Here is a 24,228-nt window from a genome sequence, read left to right as displayed (position 1 = left end):
CATTGGATTCTAGTGAAACCCAAAATGTATGTCTCAGTTATTCTCATTTCCCTTATTCCTGAATTCATCATTGTTCACCCTGTGTAACCCTCGATTAGATTCTTGTCTGTAACTCACTCCCAAGTATCTGTTATTCTATATATAAACCACCCTGAACCCCTCGATTAGATTCCAGTCTGTAACACACTCCCGGGTATCGGTTATTCTATATGCAAACCACCCCGAACCCCTCGATTAGATTCCAGTCTGTAACTCACTCCCGGGTATCTGTTATTCAATATAACAACCACCCCGAACCCCTCGATTAGATCCACTCTGTAACTCACTCCCGGGTCTCTGTTATTCTATATATAAACCACCCCGAACCCCTTGGTTAGATTCCAGTCTGTAACTCACTCCCGGGTATCTGTTATTCCATATATAAACCATGCCAAATCCCTCGATTAGATTCCAGCCTGTAACTCACTCCCGGGTATTTGTTATTCTCTATATAAACCCCCCTGAACCCCTCGAATAGATTCCAGTCTGTAACTCACTCCCGGGTATCTGTTATTCTATATATAAACCACCCCGAACCCCTCGATTAGATTCCAGTCTGTAACTCACTCCTGGGTATCTGTTATTCTATATATAAACCACCCAAACCCCTCGATTAGATTCCAGTCTGTAACCCACTCCTGGGTATCTGTTATTCTATATGTAAACCACCCCGAACCCCTAGATTAGATTCCACTCTGTAACTCACTCCCGGGTATCTGTTATTCTATGTATAACCCATCCCGAACCCCTCGATTAGAATCCAGTCTGTAACTCACTCCCGGGTATCTGTTATTCTGTATATAAACCACCCCGAACCCCTCGATTAGATTCCAGTCTGTAACTCACTCCCGGGTATCTGTTATTCTCCATATAAACCACCCCAAACACTTCAATTAGATTTCAAGATGTAAATTAGTCCCCTGTTAATTTTACTCCATACATTAACACTCAGATTTCGTATTTTGAGAATCTCGTATGTACGTTCTGGAATATCTGTTATTCTGTCTTGAATCTCGATGAAATATCTTTCCAATTTTTGATCACAGTTTCCACAACAACCAGCAATTTACCAGCAAGCAGTCAGAAACCCATCACAACACAGAAGACGACATATCCAGGTAAAGATAGGGCTGAGAAAAATAGATTAAACAATGGATTCTCGTGAGTCCCATAATGTGTGTCTCAGTTATTCTCATTTCCCTTATTCCTGAATTCATCATTGTTCACCCTGTGTAACCCTCGATTAGATTCCAGTCTGTAACTCACTCCCGGGTATCTGTTATTCTATATATAAACCACCCCAAACTCCTTGATTAATTTCCAGTCTGTAACTCACTCCCGGGTATCTGTTATTCTATATATAAACCACCCCGAACCCCTTGATAAGATTCCAGTCTGTAACTCACTCCCGGCTATCTGTTATTCTATATATAAACCGCACCGAATCCCTCGATTAGATTCCAGTCTGTAACTCACTCCCAGGTATCTGTTATTCTATATATAAACCACCCCTAACCCCTCGTTTAGATTCCAGTGTGTAACTCACTCTCGGGTATCTGTTATTCTGTATATAAACCACCCCGAACCCCTCGATTAGATTCCAGTCTGTAACTCACTCCCGGGTATCCGTTATTCTATATATAAACCAACCCGAAACCCTCGATTAGATTCCAGTCTGTCACACACTCCCAGGTATCAGTTATTCTATATATAAACCATCCTGAACTCCTCGATTAGATTCCAGTCTGTAACTCACTCCCGGGTATCTGTTATTCTATATATAAACCACCCTGAACCCCTCGATTAGATTCCAGTCTGTAACTCACTCCCAGGTATCTGTTATTCTGGATATAAACCACCCCGAACCCCTCGATTAGATTCCAGTCTGAAACTCACTCCAGGGTATCTGTTATTCTATATATAAACCACCCCAAACACTTCAATTAGATTTCAATCTGCAAATTTGTCCCCTGTTAATTTTACTCCATACATTAACACTCAAATTTCGTATTTTGAGAATCTCGTCTGTACGTTCTTGAATATCTGTTATTCTGTCATGAATCTCGATGAAACATCTTTCCAATCGGTTGATCACAGTTTCCAGAACAACCACCAATTTACCAGCAAGCAGTCAGAAACCCATCACAACACAGAAGACGACATATCCAGGTAAAGACAGGACTGAGAAAATTAGATTAAACATTGGATTCTCATGAAACCCAAAATGTATGTCTCAGTTATTCTCATTTCCCTTATTCCTGAATTCATCATTGTTCACCCTGTGTAACCCTCGATTATATTCCAGTCTGCGACTCACCCACGGGTATCTGTTATTCTATATATAAACCACCCCGAATCCCTCGATTAGATTCCAGTCTGTAACTCACTCCCGGGTATCTGTTATTCTATATATAAACCACCCCGAAGCCCTCGATTAGATTCCTGTCTGTAACTCACTCCCGGGTCTCTGTTATTCTATATATAAACCACCCCGAACCCCTTGGTTAGATTCCAGTCTGTAACTCACTCCCGGGTATCTGTTATTCCATATATAAACCATGCCAAATCCCTCGATTAGATTCCAGCCTGTAACTCACTCCCGGGTATTTGTTATTCTCTATATAAACCCCCCTGAACCCCTCGAATAGATTCCAGTCTGTAACTCACTCCCGGGTATCTGTTATTCTATATATAAACCACCCCGAACCCCTCGATTAGATTCCAGTCTGTAACTCACTCCTGGGTATCTGTTATTCTATATATAAACCACCCAAACCCCTCGATTAGATTCCAGTCTGTAACCCACTCCTGGGTATCTGTTATTCTATATGTAAACCACCCCGAACCCCTAGATTAGATTCCACTCTGTAACTCACTCCCGGGTATCTGTTATTCTATGTATAACCCATCCCGAACCCCTCGATTAGAATCCAGTCTGTAACTCACTCCCGGGTATCTGTTATTCTCTATATAAACCACCCCGAACCCCTCGATTAGATTCCAGTCTGTAACTCACTCCCGGGTCTCTGTTATTCTCCATATAAACCACCCCAAACACTTCAATTAGATTTCAAGATGTAAATTAGTCCCCTGTTAATTTTACTCCATACATTAACACTCAGATTTCGTATTTTGAGAATCTCGTATGTACGTTCTGGAATATCTGTTATTCTGTCTTGAATCTCGATGAAATATCTTTCCAATTTTTGATCACAGTTTCCACAACAACCAGCAATTTACCAGCAAGCAGTCAGAAACCCATCACAACACAGAAGACGACATATCCAGGTAAAGATAGGGCTGAGAAAAATAGATTAAACAATGGATTCTCGTGAGTCCCATAATGTGTGTCTCAGTTATTCTCATTTCCCTTATTCCTGAATTCATCATTGTTCACCGTGTGTAACCCTCGATTAGATTCCAGTCTGTAACTCACTCCCGGGTATCTGTTATTCTATATATAACCCACCCCAAACTCCTTGATTAATTTCCAGTCTGTAACTCACTCCCGGGTATCTGTTATTCTATATATAAACCACCCCGAACCCCTTGATTAGATTCCAGTCTGTAACTCACTCCCGGCTATCTGTTATTCTATATATAAACCGCACCGAATCCCTCGATTAGATTCCAGTCTGTAACTCACTCCCAGGTATCTGTTATTCTATATATAAACCACCCCTAACCCCTCGTTTAGATTCCAGTGTGTAACTCACTCTCGGGTATCTGTTATTCTGTATATAAACCACCCCGAACCCCTCGATTAGATTCCAGTCTGTAACTCACTCCCGGGTATCTGTTATTCTATATATAAACCACCCTGAACCCCTCGATTAGATTCCAGTCTGTAACTCACTCCCAGGTATCTGTTATTCTGGATATAAACCACCCCGAACCCCTCGATTAGATTCCAGTCTGAAACTCACTCCAGGGTATCTGTTATTCTATATATAAACCACCCCAAACACTTCAATTAGATGTCAATCTGCAAATTTGTCCCCTGTTAATTTTACTCCATACATTAACACTCAAATTTCGTATTTTGAGAATCTCGTCTGTACGTTCTTGAATATCTGTTATTCTGTCATGAATCTCGATGAAACATCTTTCCAATCGGTTGATCACAGTTTCCAGAACAACCACCAATTTACCAGCAAGCAGTCAGAAACCCATCACAACACAGAAGACGACATATCCAGGTAAAGACAGGACTGAGAAAATTAGATTAAACATTGGATTCTCATGAAACCCAAAATGTATGTCTCAGTTATTCTCATTTCCCTTATTCCTGAATTCATCATTGTTCACCCTGTGTAACCCTCGATTATATTCCAGTCTGCGACTCACCCACGGGTATCTGTTATTCTATATATAAACCACCCCGAATCCCTCGATTAGATTCCAGTCTGTAACTCACTCCCGGGTATCTGTTATTCTATATATAAACCACCCCGAAGCCCTCGATTAGATTCCTGTCTGTAACTCACTCCCGGGTATCCGTTATTCTATATATAAACCACCCCGAACCCCTCGATTAGATTCCAGTCGGTAACTCGCTCCCGGGTATCTGTTATTCAATATATCAACCCCCACGAACCCCTCGATTAGATCCACTCTGTAACTCACTCCCGGGTCTCTGTTATTCGCTATATAAACCACCCCGAACCCCTTGATTAGATTCCAGACTGTAACTCACTCCCGGGTATCTGTTATTCTATGTATAACCCATCCCGAACCCCTCGATTAGAATCCAGTCTGCAACTCACTCCCGGGTATCTGTTATTCTATATATATAAACCATCCCGAACCCCTCGATTAGAATCCAGTCTGTAACTCACTCCCGGGTATCTGTTATTCTATATATAAACCACCCTGAACCCCTCGATTAGATTCCAGTCTGTAACTCACTCCCGGGTATCTGTTATTCTATATATAAACCACCCCGAAGCCCTAGATTAGATTCCTGTCTGTAACTCAATCCCGGATATCTGTTATTCTCTATATAAATCACCCCGAACCCCTCGATTAGATTCCACTCTGTAACTCACACCTGGGTATCTGTTATTCTATATATAAACCACCCTGAACCCCTCGATTAGATTCCAGTCTGTAACTCACTCCCGGGTATCTGTTATTCTATATATAAACCACCCCGAACCCCTCGATTAGATTCCTGTCTGTAACTCACTCCCGGATATCCGTTATTCTACATATAAACCACCCCGAACCCCTCGATTAGATTCCAGTCGGTAACTCGCTCCCGGGTATCTGTTATTCAATATATCAACCACCATGAACCCCTCGATTAGATCAACTCTGTAACTCAGTCCTGGGTATCTGTTAATCTATATATAAACCACCCTGAACCCCTCGATTAGATTCCAGTCTGTAACTCACTCCCGGGTCCCTGTTATTCTATATATAAACCACCCCGAACCCCTCGATTAGATCCACTCTGTTCCTCACTCCGGGGTATCTGTTATTCTATATATAAACCACCCCGAATCCCTCGATTTTTTTCCAGTCTGTAACTCACTCCCGGGTATCTGTTATTCTATATATAAACCACCCCGAACCCCTTGATTAGATTCCAGACTGTAACTCACTCCCAGGTATCTGTTATTCTATGTATAACCCACCCCGAACCCCTCGATTAGAATCCAGTCTGTAACTCACTCCCGGGTATCTGTTATTCTATGTATAACCCATCCCGAACCCCTCGATTAGAATCCAGTCTGTAACTCACTCCCGGGTATCTGTTATTCTCTATATAAACCACCCCGAACCTCTCGATTAGATTCCACTCTGTAACTCACTCCCGGGTATCTGTTATTCTATATATAAACCACCCTGAACCCCTAGATTAGATTCCAGTCTGTAACTCACTCCCGGGTATCTGTTATTCTATGTATAACCCATCCCGAACCCCTCGATTAGAATCCAGTCTGTAACTCACTCCCGGGTATCTGTTATTCTCTATATAAACCACCCCGAACCCCTCGATTAGATTCCAGTCTGTAACTCACTCCCGGGTCTCTGTTATTCTCCATATAAACCACCCCAAACACTTCAATTAGATTTCAATATGTAAATTAGTCCCCTGTTAATTTTACTCCATACATTAACACTCAGATTTCGTATTTTGAGAATCTCGTATGTACGTTCTGGAAAATCTGTTATTCTGTCTTGAATGTCGATGAAACATCTTTCCAATTTTTGATCACAGTTTCCACAACAACCAGCAATTTACCAGCAAGCAGTCAGAAACCCATCACAACACAGAAGACGACATATCCAGGTAAAGACAGGACTGAGAAAATTAGATTAAACAATGGATCTTAGTGAGTCCCAAAATGTATGTCTCAGTTATTCTCATTTCCCTTATTCCTGAATTCATCATTGTTCACCCTGTGTAACCCTTGATTATATTCCAGTCTGTAACTCTCTCCTGGGTATCGGTTATTCTATATATAAACCACCCCGACGCCCTCGATTAGATTCTTGTCTGTAACTCACTCCCTGGTATCTGTTATTCTATATATAAAACACCCCGAACCCCTCGATTAGATTCCAGTCTGTAACTCACTCCCGGGTACCTGTTATTCTATATATAAACCACCCTGAACCCCTCGATTAGATTCCAGTCTGTAACTCACTCCCGGATATCTGTTATTCTATATATAAACCACCCGAATCCCTCGATTAGATTCCAGTCTGTAACTCACTCCCGGGTATCTGTTGTTCTGTATATAAACCACCCTGAACACCTCGATTAGATTCCAGTCCGTAACTCACTCCCGGATATCAGTTATTCGATATATAAACCACGGCGAACCCTTCGATTAGATTCCAGTCTGTAACTCACTCCCAGGTACCTGTTATTCAATATATAAACCACCCCGAACCCCTCGATTAGATTCCAGTCTGTAACTAACTCCCGGGTATCTGTTATTCTATATATAAACCACCCCGAACCCCTCGATTAGATTCCAGACTGTAACTCACTCCCGGGTATCTGTTATTCTATATATAAACCACCCCGAACCCCTCGATTCAATTCCAGTCTGTAACTCACTCCCGGGTCTCTGTTATTCTTTATATAAATCACCCCAACCCCCTCATTTAGATTTCAATTTGTAAATTAGTCCACTGTTAATTTGTTGTCCACATAAACTCTCAGATTCCGTATTTTGAGAATCTCGTATGTACGTTCTGGAATATCTGTTATTCTGTCTTGAATCTCGATGAAACATCTTTCCAATTTTTGATCACAGTTTCCAGAACAACCAGCAAGTTACCAGCAACCAGTCAGAAACCCATCACAACACAGAAGACGACATCTCCAGGTAAAGACAGGACTGAGAAAAATAGATTAAACAATGGATTCTCGTGAGTCCCAAAATGTATGTCTCAGTTATTCTCATTTCCCTTATTCCTGAATTCATCATTGTTCACCCTGTGTAACCCTCGATTAGATTCCAGTCTGTAACTCACTCCCGGGTATCTGTTATTCTATATATAAACCACCCCGAACCCCTCGATTAGATTCCAGTCTGTAACTCACTCCCGGGTATCTGTTATTCTATATATAAACCGCACCGAATCCCTCGATTAGATTCCAGTCTGTAATTCACTCCCGGGTATCTGTTATTCTATATATAACCCACCCCAAACCCCTCGATTAGATTCCAGTCTGTAACTCACTCCCGGGTATCTGTTATTCGATATATAAACCACCCGAACCCCTCGATTAGATTCCAGTCTGTAACTGACTCCCGGGTATCTGTTATCCGATATATAAACCACCCAAACCCCTCGATTAGATTCCAATCCATATCTCAGTCCCCAGTTAATTTTACTCCGCATATAAACACTCAAATTTCCAATTTTCAGAATCTCATATTTATGTTCCTGAATATCTGTTATTCTGTCTTGAATCTCGAGAAAACATCTTTCAAATTTTTGATCACAGTTTCCACAACAACCAGCAAGTTACCAGCAACCAGTCAGAAACCCATCACAACACAGAAGACGACATCTCCAGGTAAAGACAGGACTGAGAAAAATAGATTAAACATTGGATTCTCGTGAGTCCCGAAATGTGTGTCTCAGTTATTCTCATTTCCCTTATTCCTGAATTCATCATTGTTCACCCTGTGTAACCCTAGATTAGATTCCAGTCTGTAACTCACTCCCGGGTATCTGTTATTCTATATATAAACCTCCCTGAACCCCTCGATTAGATTCCAGCCTGTAACTCACTCCCAGGTATCTGTTATTCTATGTATAAACCACCCCGAACCCCTCGATTAGATTCCAGTCTGTAACTCACTCCCGGGTATCTGTTATTCTCCATATAAACCATCCCGAACCCCTCGATTATATTCCAGTCTGCGACTCACCCCCGGGTATCTGTTATTCTATATATAAACCACACAGAACCCCTCGATTAGATTCCAGTCTGTAACTCACTCCCGGGTATCTGTTATTATATATATAAACCACCCCGAACCCCTCGATTATATTCCAGTCTGTAACTCACTCCCGGGTATCTGTTATTCTGTATATAAACCACCCCAAACCCCTCGATTAGATTCCAGTCTGTAACTCACTCCCGGGTATGTTATTCTGTAAATAAACCACCCCAAACTCTTCGATTAGTTTCCAGTCTGTCACTCACTCCCGGGTATGTTATTCTGTAAATAAACCACCCCAAACTCTTCGATTAGTTTCCAGTCTGTCACTCACTCCCGGGGCAGCAGGGTAGCATGGTGGTTAGCATAAATGCTTCACAGCTCCAGGGTCCCAGGTTCGATTCCCGGCTGGGTCACTGTCTGTGTGGAGTCTGCACGTCCTCCCCCTGTGTGCGTGGGTTTCCTCCGGGTGCTCCGGTTTCCTCCCACAGTCCAAAGATGTGCGGGTTAGGTGGATTGGCCATGCTAAATTGCCCGTAGTGTCCTAAAAAATAAGGTTAAGTAGGGGGGTGTTGGGTTACGGGTATAGGGTGGATACGTGGGTTTGAGTAGGGTGATCATGGCTCGGCACAACATTGAGGGCCGAAGGGCCTGTTCTGTGCTGTACTGTTCTATGTATGTTATTCTGTATATAAACCACCCCAATCCCCTCAATTAGATTCCAGTCTGTAACTCACTCCCGGGTATGTTATTCTGTATATAAACCACCCCAAACCCCTCGATTAGATTCCAGTCTGTAACTCACTCCCGGGTATCTGTTATTCGATATATAAACTACCCTGAACCCCTTGATTTGATTCCAGTCTGTAACTCAGTCCCCAGTTAATATTACTTTGTATTTCATCACTCAAATGTCCAGTTTTGAGAATCTCGTATTCATGTACCTGATTATCTGTTATTCTCTTGAATCTCGATAAAACACCTTTCCAATTTTTGATCACAGTTTCCAGAACAACCAGCAAGTTACCAGCAACCAGTCAGAAACCCATCACAACACAGAAGACGACACCTCCAGGTAAAGACAGGACTGAGAAAAATAGATTACACAATGGATTCTCGTGTGTCCCAAAATGTGTGTCTCAGTTATTGTCCTTTCCCTTATTCCTGAATTCATCATTGTTCACCCTGTGTAACCCTCGATTAGATTCCAGTCTGTAACTCACTCCCGGGTATCTGTTATTCTATATATAAACCACCCTGAACCCCTCGATTAGATTCCAGTCTGTAACTCACTCCGGGGTATCTGTTATTCTATATATAAACCACCCCGAACCCCTCGATTAGATTCCAGTCTGTAACTCACTCCCGGGTATCTGTTATTCGCTATATAAACCACCCCGAACACCTCGATTAGATACCAGCCTGTAACTCACTCCCGGGTATCTGTTATTCTATATATGAACCACCCCGAACCCCTCGATTAGATTCCAGTCTGTAACTCACTCCGGGGTATCTGTTATTCTGTATATAAACCACCCCAAACCCCTCAATTAGATTCCAGTCTGTAACTCACTCCCGGGTGTGTGTTATTCTATATATAAACCACCCCGAACCCCTCGATTAGATTCCAGTCGGTAACTCACTCCCGGGTATCTGTTATTCTATATATAAACCACCCCAAACCCCTCAATTAGATTCCAGTCCGTAACTCACTCCCAGGTATCTGTTATTCTATATATAAACCACCCCGAACCTCTCGATTAGATTCCAGTCTGTAACTCACTGCCGGGTATCTGTTATTCTATATATAAACCACCCCAAACCCCTCAATTAGATTCCAGTCTGTAACTCACTCCCGGGTATCTGTTATTCTATATATAAACCACCCCGAACCCCTCGATTCAATTCCAGTCTGTAACTCACTCTCGGGTATCTGTTATTCTATATATAAACCACCCCGAACCCCTCGATTAGATTCCAGTCTGTGACTCACACCTGGAAATTCGATGTTTATGTATAATCTGCCCAAATATTATGTTTTTTGTATTAGAAATTTAGAGTACCCAATTCATTTTTTCCAATTAAGGGTCAATTTAGCTTGGCTAATCAACCTACCCTGCACATCTTTGGGTTGTGGGGGCGAAACCCACGCAGACACGGGGAGAATGTGCAAACTCCACACGGACAGTGACCCAGAGCCGGGATCGAACCTGGGACCCCGGCGCCGTGAGGCAGCAGTGCTAACCCACCGCGCCACCGTGCTGCCCCCAAATATTATGTTGATCGTCCTGGAGCTGACTCCCTCCTGAATATCTGAAATTCAACGTATAATCTTGGTGTAAAATCTTTCCTTTTTCCTGAAGACTGTCTGCAGGATGGACACCCATTCCCCAGCATCGGGTCCCATTCCCATCTCCTGACAGGAGACCACACACCCAGGGGTGTCTAATATATTGGCAGGATTGAGGAGGGCTGTCCCTCCCACCTCAGCTGTTGCTCTATATGTTTCGCCCCCCCCCCCCCACCCACAAATCCCAGATGGAGTCAACGTCGCTTGACAATCAACGACCTCTGCTTCCGTTTCCAGGCTCCTGCCCCCCTAACTCGCACTTTGACCCCTGCGGCGGCGGCTGCTCCCCCCGATGTGACGGACCGAGGCCCGACTGCTCGGACACCTGCGTCTCCGCCGGCTGCGTCTGCGATGAAGGGTTTTTCCAGACGGGCGACGGCTGCGTCCCCGGTGAGCAGTGCGGCTGTATCCGCGGCGACTCCTACTATCAGGTGAGCACCTCGCGCCATCCCCGGCATCGGCGGTTTCTGGGCGGAATATTCCGGGGCCTACCTCGTGGGGCCTGGTGGTGATGTCACCGGGTTTAGCCACCAAAGGGCCTGGTGGGGGGGGAGGATGCAGGGACATCGGTTCGAATCCGGGCCGGAGCGCCGGCGAATTTGAATTTAGTTCGACAAAATGTGAGGTTATTGTGGCCGTGAATCTGGCAGGTTGTCACGGAGCTCGCTTGCCTCACCATGGCAACCGTGGAAAGGAAATTTGCCAGCCCTGCCCCAACCGCGCCTAGATTTGACCACACCTGGTGCATTGTGGGCCGCTTTGGTCTCCTTATCAAAGAAAGGACATGGTTGCCACAGGTTCACCCGACTAATCCCTGGGGCGGCTGGATTGCCTTAGAGGAGGGATTGGGTCGAATTGGCCTGTATTTCCTGGAATTCAGAAGAATGAGAGGGGATCTCATTGGACCCGGGTGCAGGGATGTGGTTTCCTCTGGATTGGGGGCGGGGGGAGGGGGGGGGGGGGGGGTAACGATGGATCACCGTCTCGGGCTCTGGGGTGGACCATTTCGGACTGAGAGGAGGAGAAACCGCTTCACTCAGAGGATGGTCAACCTGCGGAATTCTCTACCACAGGAGGCCCAGTATCATCGCTGTCTGTAATGAACCGGTGGCCAGTGTCATCATGGTCTGTAATGAACCCCGTGCCCAGTATCATCACGGTCTGTAATGAACCCGTGCCCAGTGTCATCGCTGTCTGTAATGAACCCGTGCCCAGTATGATCACAGTCTGTAATGAACCTGTGCCCAGTATGATCACGGCCTGTAATGAACCTGTGCCCAGTATGATCACGGTCTGTAATGAACCTGTGCCCAGTATGATCACGGTCTGTAATGAACCTGTGCCCAGTATGATCACGGTCTGTAATGAACTCGTGCTCAGTGTGATCACGGTCTGTAATGAACCCGTGCCCTGTATGATCACAGTCTGTAATGAACCCGTGCCCAGTATGATCACGGTCTGTAATGAACCCGTGCCCTGTATGATCACGGTCTGTAATGAACCCGTGCCCAGTATGATCACGGTCTGTAATGAACCCGTGCCCTGTATGATCCCGGTCTGTAATGAACATGTGCCCTGTATGATCACGGTCTGTAATGAACATGTGCCCTGTATGATCACGGTCTGTAATGAACATGTGCCCAGTATGATCACGGTCTGTAATGAACCCGTGCCCAGTATGATCACGGTCTGTAATGAACCCATCCTCAGTATAATCACGGTCTGTAATGAACCCGTGCCCTGTATGATCACGGTCTGTAATGAACCCGTGCCCAGTATCATCACGGTCTGTAATGAACCTGTGCCCAGTATGATCACGGTCTGTAATGAACCTGTGCCCAGTATGATCACGGCCTGTAATGAACCTGTGCCCAGTATGATCACGGTCTGTAATGAACCTGTGCCCAGTATGATCACGGTCTGTAATGAACCTGTGCCCAGTATGATCACGGTCTGTAATGAACTCGTGCCCAGTATGATCACGGTCTGTAATGAACCTGTGCCCAGTATGATCACGGTCTGTAATGAACCCGTGCCCTGTATAATCGCGGTCTGTAATGAACCTGTGCCCAGTATGATCACGGTCTGTAATGAACCCGTGCCCAGTATGATCACGGTCTGTAATGAACCCATCCTCAGTATAATCACGGTCTGTAATGAACCCGTGCCCTGTATGATCACGGTCTGTAATGAACCCGTGCCCAGTATGATCACGGTCTGTAATGAACCCGTGCTCAGTGTGATCACGGTCTGTAATGAACCCGTGCCCTGTATGATCACAGTCTGTAATGAACCCGTGCCCAGTATGAACACGGTCTGTAATGAACCCGTGCCCTGTATGATCACGGTCTGTAATGAACCCGTGCCCAGTATGATCACGGTCTGTAATGAACCCGTGCCCTGTATGATCCCGGTCTGTAATGAACATGTGCCCTGTATGATCACGGTCTGTAATGAACATGTGCCCTGTATGATCACGGTCTGTAATGAACATGTGCCCAGTATGATCACGGTCTGTAATGAACCCGTGCCCAGTATGATCACGGTCTGTAATGAACCCATCCTCAGTATAATCACGGTCTGTAATGAACCCGTGCCCTGTATGATCACGGTCTGTAATGAACCCGTGCCCAGTATCATCACGGTCTGTAATGAACCTGTGCCCAGTATGATCACGGTCTGTAATGAACCCGTGCCCAGTATGATCACGGTCTGTAATGAACCCGTGCCCAGTATGATCACGGTCTGTAATGAACCCGTGCCCAGTATGATCACGGTCTGTAATGAACCTGTGCCCAGTATCATCACGGTCTGTAATGAACCTGTGCCCAGTATGATCACGGTCTGTAATGAACCTGTGCCCAGTATAATCGCGGTCTGTAATGAACCCGTGCCCTGTATGATCATGGTCTGTAATGAACCTGTGCCCAGTATGATCACGGTCTGTAATGAACCCGTGCCCAGTATGATCACGGTCTGTAATAAACCCGTGCCCAGTATAATCGCGGTCTGTAATGAACCCGTGCCCTGTATGATCATGGTCTGTAATGAACCTGTGCCCAGTATGATCACGGTCTGTAATGAACCTGTGCCCAGTATGATCACGGTCTGTAATGAACCTGTGCCCAGTATAATCGCGGTCTGTAATGAACCCGTGCCCTGTATGATCATGGTCTGTAATGAACCTGTGCCCAGTATGATGACGGTCTGTAATGAACCTGTGCCCAGTATGCTCACGGTCTGTAATGAACCTGTGCCCTGTACCCTCCCATCTGTGGCGAAGGTGGTGAATTCCTGATTGGACTCCTTGTCACAGCAGGAATCACTCATCGACGTTCAGTGCCTTGTGTCCCTCTGCTCTCTGAAACGATGATTATTTCTGTTTCCCCCTTGCAGCCCGGACAGATTATTTGGTCTGACGCTTGTACAGCCGTCTGCCGTTGCATCGGAAACTTCAGCATCCAGTGTAGCAACATGAGTTGTGCTGCGAACGAGTACTGCGGAGACAAAGACGGCGTGCCTGGGTGCTACCCGAAAGGTAATCGAGTCCGTCCTATCCTGTTTAACAACACCCTGAGATTAAACACCTACACCACCCAAATATTATCATCAGTCCTCTGCGCGGAAGGGAACCGTTTGGCCCACGGTATCTCACACCGGCGCCTTGGAGAAACCAATGGGAATCAGTCCCACTCCCCCTTCAAGCCCTTACCCAATTCCCCTTTTGAAAGTTCCTGTCGAATCCGCTTCCACCGCCCTTCAAACGGCGCCTTCCAGATCCCCAAATCCCAGGTGAAACAAAATGGGCGCAATTCTCCGCACTCGCGACGGTGCGTAGAATAGCGGGCGGCGTAAATTTTTACGGCCACGCTGATCTGACGCCCTCCCGCTATTCTCCCCCCGCCTCCCGACACGAATCGCTGCCCGCCGTTTTTTTACGGCGAGCAGCGATTCTCAGCTGGCCGATGGGCCGAATTCCAAGCCCTTTACGACCGTTTTTATGAACGTAGAACATAGAACATAGAACAGTACAGCACAGAACAGGCCCTTCGGCCCTCGATGTTGTGCCGAACAATGATCACCCTACTCAAACCCACGTATCCACCCTATACCCGTAACCCAACAATCCCCCCATTAACCTTACACTACGGGCAATTTAGCATGGCCAATCCACCTAACCTGCACATCTTTGGACTGTGGGAGGAAACCGGAGCACCCGGAGGAAACCCACGCACACACGGGGAGGACGTGCAGACTCCGCACAGACAGTGACCCAGCCGGGAATCGAACCTGGGACCCTGGAGCTGTGAAGCATTGATGCTAACCACCATGCTACCGTGAGGCCCCAAACACACCTGGTCTGATCGTTCGTAAAAACGGCCGTAAAGTCCCGATCTGGGGAACCATGGCACCGATTGGCACGGCAGTACCACGGCCGTGCCAAGGGTGCCACGGGTACTTACCCCGCGCACTCTTTGTCCTTCCGCCGCCCCACTGTATCCATTCGCGGGGCGGCTGAGGGGCATACCGGCCCGCGCATGCGCGGGTTGGAGTCTTCCAATCCGCGCATGCGCGGCTGACGTCATCTGACGCGTCAGCCGTCGCAAACTCTGGCAAGCGGGCTTAACGAAATTCGTTAAGCCCGCGATGCCGGAGTTCACGGCCGCGGGATGCTAGCCCCGACCGGGGACCAGAATCGGTTCCCGGTTGGGGGGGGGGGGGGGGGGGCGGAGGCTGGCGTCAAACCCGCCCGTTTTTGACGCCAGCCTCACGATTTCTCCCGGGTGCGGAGAATCACGCCCCAGGTTCCTCAACTCGTGCTTTCCAACTCCAAATTGCTATCTTTATCTACACTCAAGCAACACCCGCCTCGGGTCACAATCCACTTTTAAATCCAGTTAGCAGGCTCAGGAATGCTTGATGCAGAGAGAGATTGCCTTGGATAAACCACTTTGAGAGAGAGGTCCTTCAGGAACCAGCTGTGGATTCTTGCCCGTGTCAAATTATTGTTTAACCTCCCGGCCTTTTGAATTGCTCCTGCCCTGTTCGCAGGCAAACTTTTAACAATTCACCGTCTTGAGATCAGCTGCTTTTGGTCTTCCCCCAGTCAAACACTTAACTGAGCTGTTTGGAAAGAAACCGACAGTGCCCATAGACAGATCTTTAACTGGACTGTATTGAGAGCACTTACTTGTCTTCTATTTTTATAAAGTTAATTTTTTCAAATTAAGGGGCAATTTAGCGTGTCCAATCCACCTACACGGCATATTGTGGGGGCGAAACCCACGCAAACACGGGGAGAATGTGCAAACTCCACATGGATAGTGACCCAGAGCCGGGATTGAACCTGGGACCTCGGCGCCGTGAGACTGCAGTGCTAACCGCCGTGCCCATCGTGCTTCCCCTGGTTACTTGTCTTCTGTTCACAGTCCAATCTAAAACTAAACCAAACCTCCACACCTGGATCCTTCAGCCCTGGCTCCTCCCATTAAGGGCATAATCTTACTAAACCCAAACACAATAGGCTTAATTCTCCGCTGTTGGGATTTTCCAGTTTTGCCGGAAGCCCGGGGGGGGGGTTTCCCGACGCTATGGGGCTGCCCCACACTGGGAAATCCTATTGGCCAGCCGGCGAAACGGAGAATCCCGCTGGCGTGCCGCACCAGTCTCTAATTATCTACCACCCCCCCCCCCCCCCCCCCCCAGGGAACCATCTTTATATAAACAAAATTCCATAAGCCCAACATGAGCAAACAATATCCATGGCGGAAATGAATGATGATCTTACTTTTACGATGCTTTAATTGCACCTCTGTCTCTCAAAAGCCTGGCTGCCTTTCAAAGCAGGATTTTAAAAAACGTGACTGCAGCACTCGCGCACACACACACACACACACACACATTAACCCAGACTTTTAACCCTTACAGCGCCAAATACATATATATCTGAAATTCTATACACTCATCAAACTTTAATCTGTGTCCCCGACTCGCCATTGGAAACAATTCCTGCTTCTTTGAGCAGGAAAAACCCTCAACAGTTTCGGACGCCTCGATTAAACCTCCCCCTTCGCCTCCTCTGCTTGAAGGAGAGCAACCCCAGGTTCTCCATGTCCCTCACCCTGGGTACCAATCTGGTAAATCAGCCCCTGTCGGAGACCCAGACCGAGAATATTCCAGGCCATGTCGAAAGAGTTCCCAGGTAGGGCAACACGGTGGGTTAGCACTGCTGCCTCATGGCGCCGAGGTCCCCAGGTTCGGATCCGGCTCTGGGTCACTGTCCGCACGCACACACGCACACGCACACGCACACACGCACACGCACACGCACACGCACACACACACGCGCACACACACGCGCACACACGCACACACACACGCGCACACACGCACGCACACACACACGCACACACACACGCACACACACACACGCACACACGCACACACACACACGCACACACATGCACGCACACACACGCACGCACACACACGCACACACACATGCACATACACACACGCACACACACGCACGCACACACACACATGCACACGCACACGCACACACACACGCGCACACACGCACACACACACGCGCACACACACACGCACACACACACGCACATACACACACGCACACACACGCACATACACGCACGCACACACACGCACATGCACACACACACACGCACACACGCGTGCACCTTCAAGCCTCTCTGTTCCTACAACTTACATGAAAAATGAAATGTATCATATGTGGTATCACACACTCTTCTCACAGATTCATAGAATCCCCACAGTGTAGAAGGAGGCCATTTGGCCCCTCAAGTCTATACCACCCCTCTGACAGAGCACCCTACCTAGGCCCACTCCCCCTGCCCTATCCCCGTGACCCCACCTAACCTTTTGGACACTACGGGCAATTTTGGCACGGCCAATCCACCTTAACCCGCACGTCTTTGGACAGTGGGAGGAAACCGGAGCACCCGGAGGAAACCCACGCACACACGGGGGGGAGAACGTGCAGACGCCGCACAGTCACCCAAATCCGGAATCGAACCCGGGTCCTCGGCGTCCTGAGACGGCGATGCTAACCCACTGTGCCACCCTGCCCCATCATCTCTGTAGTGAGATTAATTGACGGAAATATCTGCCCCGTCCACCATTTTCTTCACGTCCATTGAAGGGTTGTGCCATTGCCAAGCTCTGATAGTAAAAGCACTCGTCACCCAAATTCGGGTTGTTAAAGGATATCAGAACCATTGCAAAGGTAACGTTCACCAACGAGGAGATGATTGAGGTGAAAAGACAGTTTGCAGAGAGCGTCGAGAGTTTGGAACGTAGCTGAGTTCTCCTCGCCAATCAAGATATCGAAGGGTAGCTTCCCTCCCTGAAGGTCTCCTCGCTCATCCAGTCAACGTTTCTCCCCAGGTTGGTCCACGTGCACGGCGTCCGGAGACCCCCACTACACCACCTTCGACAAGAGGAAGTTCAGTTTCCAAGGGAACTGCACCTACGTGCTGGCCGAGAGCTGTAACTCCAGCCGCACCCCGTTCACCGTCCTCACGGACAACGAGCATCGCCACGGGAGCACGTCCGTGTCTTACGTCCGAGCGGTCCACGTGAGCGTCTACAACGTCACCGTCTCCATACTCGGGAACAAGGCGGTCCAGGTGAGAGGAGACACCTTTACACTCACTCCCCCACCCCACCCCCGCCAGCCCCGCCCATCCCCGCCCCCTGCTAGTCGATCGGAGAGTTCATCAAAACTGCCAAAAGCCCGATCGATAGGTTGTCATTGGGTGAGGGGAGCGAGGGATATAAAAACTAGGAGCAGGAGTAGGCCATCTGGCCTCTCGAGCCTGCTCCGCCATTCAATGAGATCATGGCTGATCTTTTGTGGACTCAGCTCCACTTTCCGGCCCGAACACCATAACCCTTAATCCCTTCATTCTTCAAAAAGCTATCTATCTTTACCTTAAAAGCATTTAATGAAGGAGCCTCAACTGCTTCACTGGGCAAGGAATTCCATAGATTCACAACCCTTTGGGTGAAGAAGTTCCTCCTAAACTCAGTCCTAAATCTACTTCCCCTTATTTTGAGGCTATGCCCCCTAGTTCTGCTTTCACCCGCCAGTGGAAACAACCTGCCCGCATCTATCCTATCTATTCCCTTCATAATTTTATATGTTTCTATAAGATCCCCCTCATACTTCTAAATTCCAACGAGTACAGTCCCAGTCTACTCAACCTCTCCTCGTAATCCAACCCCTTCAGCTCTGGGATTAACCTAGTGAATCTCCTCTGCACACCCTCCAGCACCAGTACGTCCTTTCTCAGGTAAGGAGACCAAAACTGAACACAATACTCCAGGTGTGGCCTCACTAACACCTTATACAATTGCAGCATAACCTCCCTAGTCTTAAACTCCATCCCTCTAGCAATGAAGGACAAAATTCCATTTGCCTTCTTAATCACCTGTTGCACCTGTAAACCAACTTTTTGCGACTCATGCACTAGCACACCCAGGTCTCTCTGCACAGCAGCATTCTTTAATATTTTATCATTTAAATAATAAACCTATTTGCTGTTATTCCTACCAAAATGGATAACCTCACATTTGTCGACATTGTATTCCATCTGCCAGACCCTAGCCCATTCACTTAACCTGTCCAAATCCCTCTGCAGACTTCCAGTATCCTCTGCACTTTTCACTTTACCACTCATCTTAGTGTCGTCTGCAAACTTGGACACATTGCCCTTGGTCCCCAACTCCAAATCATCAATGTAAATTGTGAACAATTGTGGGCCCAACACGGATCCCTGAGGGACACCACTAGCTACTGATTGCCAACCAGAGAAACACCCATTAATCCCCACTCTTTGCTTTCTATTAATTAACCAATCCTCTGTCCATGCTACTTTACCCTTAATGCCATGCATCTTTATCTTATGCAGCAACCTTTTGTTTGGCACCTTGTCAAAGGCTTTCTGGAAATCCAGATATACCACATCCATTGGGTCCCTGTTATCTACTACACTGGTAATGTCCTCAAACAATTCCACTAAATTAGTTAGGCACGACCTGCCCTTTATGAACCCATGCTGCGTCTGCCCAATGGGACAATTTCTATCCAGATGCCTCGCTATTTCTTTCTTGATGACAGATTCCAGCATCTTGCCTACTACCGAAGTTAAGCTCACTGGCCTATAATTACCCGCTCTCTGCCTACCTCCTATTTTAAACAGTGGTGTCACGTTTGCTAATTTCCAATCCACCGGGACCACCCCAGAGCCTAGTGAATTTTGGTAAATTATCATTAGTGCATCTGCAATTTCCATAGCCATCTCTTTTAGCACTCTGGGATGCATTCCATCAGGGCCAGGAGACTTGTCTACCTTTAGCCCCATTAGCTTGCCCATCACTACCTCCTTAGTGATAACAATCCTCTCAAGGTCCTCACCTGTCATAGCCTCATTTCTATCAGTCGCTGGCATGTTATTTGTGTCTTCCACTGTGAAGACCGACCCAAAAAACCTGTTCAGTTCCTCAGCCATTTCCTCATCTCCCATTATTAAAAGTCCCTTCTCATCCTCTAAAGGACCAATATTTACCTTAGCCACTCATTTCTGTTTTATATATTTGTAGAATCTTTTACGATCTGTTTTTAGAATCTGAGCAAGTTTACTCTCATAATCTATCTTACTCTTCTTTATAGCTTTTTTAGTAGCTTTCTGCTGCCCCCTAAAGATTTCCCAGTCCTCTAGTCTCCCACTTATCTTTGCCACTTTATATGCTTTTTCCTTCAATTTGATCCTCTCCCTTATTCCCTTCGGTATCCACGGTCGATTTTCCCTCTTTCTCCCGTCCTTCCTTTTTGTTGGTATAAACCTTTGCTGAGCACTGTGAAAAATCACTTGGAAGGTTCTCCACTGATATGGAACAGAGGAGGGGAGATGGACTTGAGATCGAAGTCAACCTTGATCTAATTGAAGAGTTGTCGAGGGGCTGAATGGCCTCCGGTTGCTCTGATGACCCCCCCCGCCTCCCGCCCCTCCCCCGACTCTGGACAAAACTCCCGTCTCAGCGGAACATTCCAGAGTGGAATTCTACGCCACGGATTCCAGAGCAGCGCACTCCGATCCAAGCACGACATTCCCGTGCAATCGATCCCTTCCCGTTCCCCGGAATTACACCGGATCGGAGTCGATTCCACCTCCGCTTCCCTCCGACGTGCTTGCGACCTCATCCGAGGCGGGGGTGGGGGGGGGGGTGGGGCTCTATTTCCCGGCTCTCTCCCCCCCCCACCCTCACTCATTTCTCCCTGTGTTGTGTCCAGGTGAATGGAAAGCCGGTGACGGTCCCGTTCATCCCGAGCCCCAGGATCTCCGTCAAGCCCTCCGGCAAACACGTGGTGGTGCGGACGGACTTCGGCCTGATCGCGCGGTACGACGGCAGGCAGCACGCCGACGTGCGGGTTCCGAGCGAGTGAGTACTTCCCGCAGCCTCCGCGGGGTACGGGCCGTCGGGGGGGGGGGGGGGGGGGAGGGAGGGGGGGGGGGGGCGGGGTTGGGGAGGGGGGGGGGGCGACCCTCTCCAGCGCGGCTAACGCCTTGGCCTCTCTGTCCCAGCTACGCCGGCCAGACGTGCGGACTGTGCGGCGACTACAATGGAATTCCCGGCGACGATTTCCGGACTCCGGAGGGACGGCTCGTGAAAGGCGTCAACGACTTTGGGAACAGCTGGAACGTGGAGGAGAAGTGAGTGGGACGTCTGGGAGGGCGGAACCCGGTGGCGTCTGTTTGCCTGTCTCCGCGGTTTTCACTTGTCGGGGGGAATGTGGGACTCGCTCCCAAGGGGCGTGAGGAGAATGTGGGACTCGCTCCCACAGGGGAGTGGGGAGAATGTGGGACTCGCTCCCACGGGGGAGTGGGGAGAATGTGGGACTCGCTCCCAAAGGTGGAGTGGGGGAGAATGTGGGACTCGCTCCCACGGGCAGTGGGGGGAATGTGGGACTCGCTCCCACAGGGAGTGGGGAGAATGTGGGACTCACTCCCACAGGGAGTGGGGAGAATGTGGGACTCGCTCCCGCAGGGGAGTGGGGAGAATGTGGGACTCGCTCCCACAGGGGAGTGGGGAGAATGTGGGACTGGCTCCCACAGGGAGTGGGGAGAATGTGGGACTCTCTCCCACAGGGGAGTGGGGAGAATGTGGGACTCGCTCCCACAGGGGGAGTGGGGAGAATGTGGGACTCGCTCCCACGGGGAGTGGGGAGAATGTGGGACTCGCTCCCACGGGGAGTGGGGGGAATGTGGGACTCACTCCCACAGGGGGAGTGGGGAGAATGTGGGACTCGCTCCCACAGGGACACGGGGAGAATGTGGGACTGGCTCCCACAGGGAATGGGGAGAATGTGGGACTGGCTCCCACAGGGAGTGGGGAGAATGTGGGACTCGCTCCCACAGGGGAGTGGGGAGAATGTGGGACTCACTCCCACAGGGGAGTGTGGAGAATGTGGGACTCGCTCCCACGGGGGAGTGGGGAGAATGTGGGACTCGCTCCCACGGGGAGTGGGGAGAATGTGGGACTCACTCCCACGGGGAGTGGGGGGAATGTGGGACTCGCTCCCACGGGGAGTGGGGAGAATGTGGGACTCGCTCCCACGGGGAGTGGGGAGAATGTGCGACTCACTCCCACAGGGAGTGGGGGAGAATGTGGGACTCGCTCCCACAGGGAGTGGGGAGAATGTGGGACTCACTCCCACAGGGGAGTGGGGAGAATGTGGGACTCGCTCCCGCGGGGAATGGGGAGAATGTGGGACTGGCTCCCATGGGGGAATGGGGAGAATATGGGACTCGCTCCCACAGGGAGTGGGGGAGAATATGGGACTCGCTCCCACTGGGACTGGTCGAGGTGTTAGTAACAATTCCAAAAAAGAGGAAGCTGGATAAACACATGAGGGATTGAGGAATATTGGATTTGATGATGGGGTGAAATGAAGTAGGGGTAGAGGAGGCTAAAGTGGAGCAGAAAAACCAGCAGGGCGGCGATGGGCCGAATGGCAATTTATCTGCTGTCCATTCTGTGTCATTCACTGTGAAAAACAATCCTCCCCTTTCTTCCCCCCCTCCAGCTGCACCTTGACAGACACCGAGGTGACTCCCCAATGCCCAGAGGACAAGCGGGAGGCGTACGAAGGAGCTTCTTACTGTGGGATCTTGCTGGATCAATACGGCCCGTTCTCCTCCTGTCATTACAAGATCGACCCCATGGTACGTACGGGCCGGCACCGGGCCCCATTCCCACCGGGAATCCATCCCTCTTTCCGCATTTCGGCCTCGCTTCCTCCTCCCCCGGCCCTTCTGACGAGCTCCTGTCTTAAGGCCCCACCCAGGCCTCAGGCTCACATCTCCGAGGTAGGCCTGGGCTGGGTGGTGAGAAGTGGGGGGGGGGGGGGTGCACAATCTCACCTCCGGGGGGGAGAGGCTCGCGGGTTCGAGGTCAACACCCGGCACTCGAGCCGATAATTCTGGGTCTCGGTGACGGAGGGAGGGGCGGGGCGGGGAGTGCAGCAAATTCGGGCGTGAGGCCTATCAGAGGAAGGACTAACCCAAGGCCCCGTCTGACCTCAGGTTGGTATGTGAGAGAACCCCGTGACGCTATTTGTCAAAAGGGGGCGACGTTTCCCCCATCAAGCAGACCGATATTTATAGAACATAGAACAGTACAGCACAGAACAGGCCCTTCGGCCCTCGATGTTGTGCCGAGCAATGATCACCCTGCTCAAACCCACGTATCCACCCTATACCCGTAACCCAACAACCCCCCCCCCTTAACCTTGCTTTTAAGGACACTAAGGGGCAATTTAGCACGGCCAATCTACCTAACCCGCACATTTTTGGACTGTGGGAGGAAACCGGAACTCCCGGAGGAAACCCACGCACACACGGGGAGGACGTGCAGACTCCGCACAGACAGTGACCCAGCCGGGAATCGAACCTGGGACTACCTCACAACTCACACCGAATAAACAAACGTCACGGCTGGACACCGATCTCGCCCTGGGATCTTGCTGTGCGTGCATAGGCTGCCACCTTTCCCGCCTTAGGCCGGTGACCAATTTCGATGCGTATTCGCCAGGTGCCAAACCTCTTTGGGATGTCCTCCTTTGGCCCAGAAACTGTGTACAAATGATCTCTCGTTCTGCTTCTCCGATGAGTAAAACACAAACGTATCTCCCCCACCCCCCCCCTCCCCCCCCCCCGTTCTGTTTGACCCTTTCCCAGGCCTTCTTCAGAGACTGCGTCTACGACATGTGCGAGCTGGAAGGCGCCAAGCAGCAGCTGTGTCAGGCGATAGAGGCCTACGTCGACGCCTGTCAGCAACGCGGGGTAACCATCCGACCCTGGAGGAACGAAACCTTCTGCC

The 24,228-nt window shown here is 48.9% G+C and overlaps 1 protein-coding gene across 1 annotated transcript in view; it reads left to right on the top strand.

Moving 5' to 3' along the window:
- The window catches only part of LOC119958304 (zonadhesin-like), a 192,364-nt gene that overhangs the window by 93,657 nt on the left and 74,479 nt on the right, over positions 1-24,228 (top strand). The window contains exons 28-42 of the mRNA XM_038786740.1: positions 1,086-1,157; positions 2,137-2,208; positions 3,256-3,327; positions 4,167-4,238; positions 6,266-6,337; positions 7,314-7,385; positions 8,012-8,083; positions 9,457-9,528; positions 11,041-11,234; positions 14,200-14,341; positions 18,232-18,473; positions 21,140-21,288; positions 21,432-21,560; positions 22,934-23,072; positions 24,087-24,228. Of these exons, the coding sequence (XP_038642668.1) occupies positions 1,086-1,157; positions 2,137-2,208; positions 3,256-3,327; positions 4,167-4,238; positions 6,266-6,337; positions 7,314-7,385; positions 8,012-8,083; positions 9,457-9,528; positions 11,041-11,234; positions 14,200-14,341; positions 18,232-18,473; positions 21,140-21,288; positions 21,432-21,560; positions 22,934-23,072; positions 24,087-24,228 (1,713 nt within the window). The remainder of the gene's footprint in view (positions 1-1,085; positions 1,158-2,136; positions 2,209-3,255; positions 3,328-4,166; positions 4,239-6,265; positions 6,338-7,313; positions 7,386-8,011; positions 8,084-9,456; positions 9,529-11,040; positions 11,235-14,199; positions 14,342-18,231; positions 18,474-21,139; positions 21,289-21,431; positions 21,561-22,933; positions 23,073-24,086) is intronic.

The sequence above is a fragment of the Scyliorhinus canicula genome, chromosome 29 (genome assembly GCF_902713615.1).
Source record: "Scyliorhinus canicula chromosome 29, sScyCan1.1, whole genome shotgun sequence".
Lineage (NCBI taxonomy): Eukaryota > Metazoa > Chordata > Chondrichthyes > Carcharhiniformes > Scyliorhinidae > Scyliorhinus > Scyliorhinus canicula.
The sequence above is the reverse complement of the archived record's forward strand: the minus strand, read 5'-3'. Positions and strand labels throughout refer to the sequence as shown.